This window comes from Ailuropoda melanoleuca, chromosome 9 (genome assembly GCF_002007445.2).
Source record: "Ailuropoda melanoleuca isolate Jingjing chromosome 9, ASM200744v2, whole genome shotgun sequence".
In the NCBI taxonomy this organism is placed as follows: domain Eukaryota; kingdom Metazoa; phylum Chordata; class Mammalia; order Carnivora; family Ursidae; genus Ailuropoda; species Ailuropoda melanoleuca.
The window spans coordinates 44114201-44121450 of NC_048226.1; the positions used below are offsets into that span (position 1 = coordinate 44114201).

Genomic DNA, 7250 nt, shown 5'->3' on the forward strand with positions numbered 1-7250 from the left:
CCACAGGCGGGGAGCCTGGGTAGCGCAGTCGTTAAGCGTCTGCCTTCGGCTCAGGGCCTGATCCCGGTGTTCCGGGATCAAGCCCCACATCAGGCTCCTCTNCACATCAGGCTCCTCCGCTGTGAGCCTGCTTCTTCCTCTCCCACTCCCCCTGCTGTGTTCCCTCTCTCGCTGGCTGTCTCTCTGTCACATAAATAAAAATAAAATCTTTAAAAAAAATAAAAAATANGCTTCTTCCTCTCCCACTCCCCCTGCTGTGCTCCCTCTCTCGCTGGCTGTCTCTCTGTCACATAAATAAAAATAAAATCTTTAAAAAAAATAAAAAATAAAAAAAAAAGCATCATATCTGATCAGAGAACCTAAAAGACAAAGTCACGTATGCCACCCCAAATATTGTTTGGACATTTTCCATAACAACTTTAACTCACTGACACGTGCTCTTTAAAAATTAATATCCATTGCCTTATTCAAGTTATAAAAACCTCAAAAGTTATTTATAAGGTACCTCTAACTGGGAGTATTTGTTGGTGAGCCAAAGCAAGCTTGCTTTCTTCCTGATTGGAACCTGAGGAAAGTTTCTCAATCCTTTCTCTTCTGCTCACGAGATAAATGGAGGAAATAAAACTAAGAGACCTAAGGTTCTCCTTAACTTCAAGCGCATTCAAGAGTTTCCCAAACTGGGAAAGTAACACTGAACACACACACACACACACACACGTATTCATAAAACAAATACACACAAGGCAATCCAAAACTTAGACACTAATTTCAAGTTTTATGAGACAAATATATGTTTTCCCAGAGGCAAAGGAAAACGTAAGCCTTAAAACTACATTATTCATATTGGTGTAATTAAGTCATATTAAAGATTGGCATTTTTCTTCTAGAACTCTACTTTTGATAACTGATATCTCTAAGACAGATATAAATTAGGTTAAGCTGATTAGTGTACTACTTAATTCATAACTTCTAAAATCATTAAAAATTGGTACAGAGCTTTTGAGGAATTTCCAGACACTCAGGTTACAACAAAAATAGTAATTACGATTTTAAAAGTAATAACTCTTTCCTTAGGATTGACATTCTGTTTACTTACAGACTGTCCATTTATCCCCCGGGGGTCTTCCATTGAAGACTTTTTCTTCTGAATTATAGATGGGCTATTAGCTACACACTTCTTCAAAGGGTTCCAACAGCCCTCCACCTGTGAAGAATAGAGCATCAGCAGCCGTATTAATTGTGTGGCATGAAATCAAGAGCTGATCTCTGTATCTGCAGCTTTCCATTTGCTTGCATGTATACACAAGTCAAGAATGCTTACCTTCACTGAACAAATCTTTAAAATAAATATTATGGGCTCACTGTTTATCACAATTTACATGAGCCAAATGTGGCCAAATTACAGCTCACTGTGTCTGCTGTCAGCAGCTGCAGCCCAAGGAAAAAAAAGAATGGAGAGGCCAGCTAGAGGGCTTTCTATACACATTATTTTTGAGCCAACAGTACAAGAGCTTTTTTTTTTCTTTTTGAATTCAGTTTCTCCAAGCTATTTATCAACGTCAATTGTACTATAATGCAAAGAGGAAATAGTAACAAAGAGATATGATTGTAGTCTGAGCGAGGATAAAAGAGAAAATCTAGAGTTGAGTGTTTTACCCTCAGGGCAAGGATATTATTATACTATTTCTTAGCAAGTTTACATTAGGTCACAGTTTCACGGCTGATCAACTCTGAACCTTCAGAGACTCAACACCTTGGAGAAGATTGTGCTTTGGGGATGCTTCAAGATGTGGACAATAAATATAATATGTTGAAATATATTCTGCAGTTAGCTATCTTCAAAAAAAATAACAACATAGTCAGCTGGCTGCCCATTCTCATTTCTTAACTTTCTGAATGGATTTTCATACTCATGTTCAAATGAGGAACCCAAAAGAGACTCTCAGGTTCTCTTACTTGGGCTTGGCAACTAAGACATTTTTCTACGTGCCTCGCATCAACTCCAACACAGATATTTAAATATTATGGAATTTTAAGGAAAAAAAAAAAAGACATGATCTTAATATTGCCCACGACAAAAATTACAGAACAGAGAATATGTAGTAGTCTTTTTCTTTTCTTTTCTTTTTTTTTAGAGAGAGAGAGAGTACACACGAGGGGTGGGGGAGAGGGAGAGAATTTTAAGCAGGTTCCACGCCCAGCACAGAGTTAACTCGGGGATCCATCTCACAACACTGAGACCATGACCAGAGCCAAAACCAGATGCTTAACCGACTGAGCTACCCAGGCACCCTGAGTATGTAGTAGTCTAACTTCAGTATCACTTTTTGTAAAGTACTTGAACCTCTGCATGTTAGCATGGTAGGAAAACCACTGCACTAGAAGACAAGAGATCGGACTTCAGGTTCTGACTCAGCCACTAACTAGTTGAATGATCTGAGGTAAATAATTTATCCCTCTGAACCTCAGTTTTATTATCTGTGAAATGGGAGATTTCAATTGGATGATATCTTACAGAATTATATTTTATATAAGTTCTTATAAGTTAATGAATGAATGCATTTACACACATAATCTTCAGGGAAAAGATCTCAAGCTTGGATGATTTGGGATGTAATTTTGAAATGCTGGGGTCATACCCATTTACATTTGTTTCACTCACAATTATCAATGCTGGAAAATGTATGCCTTATCCACTGTCAACACAAAGGTGATCCTTCTTGGACAACATAAAACTCATCAGTAACTAGACTCCCCAGATTTTGAGAATCCTTATGAGAGCACAGTGTTTTTGTAATTTTAACCAGAAACAATTTTATAATTTCAGGTTATATGTAAATAAAAATCCTGTGGATGTATTTACGGTCTCCTAAACCAAGAAAACACAATATAGTACTATATTTCAAACTGCTCAAAATTTCAGGACTGAATTTTAAAATCACCCCATCATTGCTTCTAGAGGATTCCTTGCATGATCAAGAAGAGATATTACAGAAACTAGACTTTTTTCATTGCTTGAGTTACTCTCTTGAGGCACATTAACTTTTCTAGGCAATAAGGCAACTTTTAAAAATTATAATAATAATCCTGCCTTACCTTGGTCAAACACTTTACAGTTTACAAAGTGCTTTCACGTGAATTGCCCACAGTGCACCTATACGTGGTGAGACAAAGTCCGGTCTCATTCCTCCCAGAAGGGAGCAGACCCAAGACAAAGCCCCCTCTAATTTCCCCTAAACTCCCATCCTCTCCATACCTGTCCTGAGAACATGTTTCAATCAAAATCTGTATATTTGATATTCCCGGATTATTTCCCATGTGTTTCTTTTCCATATTTCCATATTGAACTTACTGAACAGTTTAAAGTATTAAGAATGGTCAAGTTACATGAGCATGAAAGGTATTTCATTTGTAATTTTATTTCTTCTGAAGATGAAACTGTTCTGTACCAAATGCTGTATTTGTTATTGTTTCCTGGGCTAAAAAGAAAAGCTGAGCTTATTGAGAAGTCAAAAGAGTCAGCATTCATCTACTTCAGATAGATGCCTCCACTGAAAAAGACTACCACTGAAAAATCAAAAAATCACAGAGAGCCATGGACTTTATTTACAAATCCTCCACTGCTCGCTAAATCAACATAGTTGTTTCCAGATTTCTACATGTCAATCCAAGCCATGCAATAGATGCCATGACTGGGTCTACTGATATTTAGGAGCCTGGCTTTAGTAAACCCTTAATTCCCTTGCTGGACTTGATCTTTCATGGTTTATAAATAAGCCTGCCCCCATTATAGCACTTACCTAATGGGACTGTAATTATTTCTCTACTTGTCTCCCCCACTAGACTGTAGATCCATGAGGGCTAGGCCCATGCCTTCCTCTCTTCTTCAGGGCACATATGGCACTCATTACATATTCGGAATGAATGAATGAATGAGTGTTAGCGATGCATGGCAATTTTTAAATACATGTGAACTCTGAGTCCATATTAGGTGGGCAGTTAAATGGTGGTACTATCGTTCAATCAACTTTAAAAGTATCCATCAGATTTCTGGTACTGAACATTTGTTTCAAGTACCTAAGAAACAGGCTCAAGCAAAAACAGGTTACTTGATTCATATCTATCTACCTACCTACCTTTTACCTACTTACGGCACACATAGAGAGTAGCTATTCATAAAACTGTTTAGAGCTACACAGAAACACATAGAGAATACCCAGAGGTGAAATTCTCAGGGACTTTGTTTAAACCAAGGAGTGGTTCGTAGAAAAGAAGGAACAGAGGAACGTTCAAGGAGGCCCATCTAGATACAGGACGGTGAGAGCAGATGCACACTGATGGAAGATCGGTGGGTTGAGGTTTGTTTTAGGAGATTTGTGGCGCACTAGAGGCAGGTGCCCTGGTATTAGAGGTCTCCCTCCAAGGGCAGGGTGCCATGAGTCCGGTGGCAGCTGGATACCCCTTCACACAGCCACCCCCGGCACTCACCTAGACAAAGCAGGGTGCATTTACCACAAAAGGCCAAAGGCTTTCCTTACCCACTCCGGAGTCAACTATTACGGCTCTTATGGGGGGGTGCCCCTGGAGTTATACACCATGGAAGGCCATCATTCTGTCAGCCACTGAAGTGTAAGGCTCCCTGGTCAAAAGACAAGCGACTGAGAGACAGCCTGGATTTCTGCTGGCCAATGTCATCATTCTGGAGTCAGTTATCCACTTTGAGCACAGAGGAAAAGCCTGGAAGCCTCTTCCTGAAATGTATCTCAATAACTCCTAACAGGAAGAAAAGATCAACTGAACAAAATAGTGAGAAGCAGCTGCACAGCAGGGCACACATTTAAATATGATCTGACTCTTCCTATTCGCTAGCCGCACGAGGCCACCTGAGAAAGATGCCCTCCCAGGGCAGACAGTGGTAATCAGCCCCTTGCAAGGCCACTGTGGCTCACAGAAGATGGGAGACAGGCTAGGGGCCCTCACAGCTCAGGGCAGTGTTGCACTCACAGGCCCAGGCCAGACGCTAGCCTAGGCAGGTGGTGTTGAGCAGAGTCATGCAGGTGGTTCTGCTCAGCAAGAGGGAGAGTGGGAGGCATGCTGGGCAAGAAGGAAACAAGGAGTACTGGCCCTGTTTGGTCTTTTCAACATCTGAGGGGACTCTGCCTCCTTCGGTCCAACCCCCTGCACTGTCGAAGAAACACCACTGAAAAGCTGACTTTGGTAGGTGGACGCACTAGACACAGGAGTAATGGAAGACTTGGGAACTTCCTTTACATTTGCCACTCTTGGGGGAGTGGGATAGGAGGGGACTAAAATTAGTGTATATGTATGTACTAGCAAATAGACAATAGCAAATAAATGTTAGACATACATACTGATAAAACAGACTCTGTAGAAAGCATCAAATGGAGACTCAATCTGACAAATACTGCAATCATACAAAATTTCCTTTGGGGGCCCAGATGCATTATGAAATCAGGCCCCCAGTGATGACATGATAATCACACCTGTGATATTTGGAGGTGACATTTTAGGCCCTATGGCAACTGACAAGCCTATTACTTTTAAAAATACTGAATAGTTCTAAATACGGCAACTTTAATGGATGTGGGGTGAAAAATCTACTCTGTGCATTCCTGCTATTATTTAAACTTTCCCTGGGATGCCAATTTTTCTCCCCACGTCTATGAATAGCCCTTGTTGCTGAAAAGAAAAATACTCCATAGCCCTGAACCTAAAATTTCCTGGGTTCGGTAAAATCCATATTCATTCATTCTGCATAGGTCCTTCCCATTCATTTCTATCCATCAGCAAAAGCCAGGTGGTTGATAAAACAAGCAAAAGCACTTCATCTTGCACGGAAACATCATCTTGCTTTTACCTTAGTTCTGGATCATCACAAACTTCCTGGCCATTGTCAAAACAAAATATTGGGAGAAGTTAACATGGCATAACCGTATAAATTATGGAGGCATGAAACAGATAGAGAAAGGGTCTAGTCAGGCAGACTCATGGGACAAACCTTCTAGATTGAAGAAAAATAATGTAGAGACTAGTAAGATTGGGAAGAAAATAATATTTTTTAAAATTGTATATATCATCTATATTTTAATTTTTCCTGCTGGCTTTGAAAAATGGGTTATATTTTAGATGACACATAAATCACCTCTAATGAACCAGAGGCCCATCAGACACTGTTAATAACTTGTGGCTCCTTGGATGAAAGAGTATTTTCATTACAACTCACCATCACTTTAATCTTTGCTTTCTCACCAAGTGTTGAGTTTTCTAACATTCCTGAGAAGCAGAAGGAAACTGGTGGTTGAACATTGCTTTATAGAAAAGAAAAGGGCTATTCTGAAGTATGTCCCCAGAAGACTACAACTACAGATTGAATAAACATATCAATTCAAGGGGTCTTTAAGAAAATTTACAAACAGAAGCCTGCAGTGAAATGAACCACTGGATGAATGTCCTCCAGGGACCTAGGCGACTCACCATTCCATGGCTCCCAAAGCCACGAGATGCTGTGTAGCACTGCCACCTCTGCTTTGCTTGCTCACCTTCCTAAGAAATTTGGTTAGAGCAAGGAAAACAGAAACTGCGCATACTCAGGTGAATGAGATTCAGAAACCAGATACTCAATGATCTCGCCGAGTGTTAAGGAGCTCTACATCGGCGAAAGTCTTCTACAGCTGAAGATAAAGTTTCTATAGAAATAAATGTCTACAACAATTTGCTTTTACAGCCGTTCACTGATTTACTGGCACTACTGTTTTAAAGTTTAAGGTATGAAGCCTATCTATTCATTATAGAATTTCTATATGAATATGACCAGCTTTCTGCTTCTACCATTGGCAGCTTCCTTCTGACTTCAGATGAAGAATGGAAGGGGGACAAGCTGATGCAAATTAGGAAAATTAACGGTATGTGTTTATTCAGTAACTAAATTTCAATTCAAACTATGTCTTCAAGAGCAGTAGACCTACACGGTAGGTAGGTCTTTTAATGCAGCACTTAGTACATGAACAATATTAGGAAAACTCTAAAGAAACACACCCATAATCCCATCAACCCAACCTACTTTTACAAAACTATAATCATAGTTAGTCATCATGCTTGTATTTTTCTGGTTTCTCTTAACATTGTTCCATAAGCATTTTATGGTCTACACTTACCATTTTTAATTTCTATGTAATTCATATTCCATCAGGGCAATATTCTCACAAAGTGGGACATTTGGGTCTTTTTCA

General features: G+C 39.7%; 1 protein-coding gene across 4 annotated transcripts in view; it reads right to left on the reverse strand.

The window, feature by feature from the left end:
• Positions 1 to 1190, reverse strand: part of EYA1 (EYA transcriptional coactivator and phosphatase 1) — a 329699-nt gene extending 328509 nt beyond the window's left edge. For 2 of the 4 annotated variants that reach the window (XM_034668178.1, XM_034668179.1), the window contains exon 1: positions 1097 to 1189. In XM_034668178.1, the coding sequence (XP_034524069.1) occupies positions 1097 to 1129 (33 nt within the window). In that variant the 5' untranslated portion in view covers positions 1130 to 1189. Of the gene's footprint in view, positions 1 to 1096 lie in introns of all 4 variants that reach the window. The other 2 variants (XM_034668180.1, XM_034668177.1) reach the window with 2 other exon arrangements.
• Positions 1191 to 7250: the final 6060 nt, after the last annotated feature.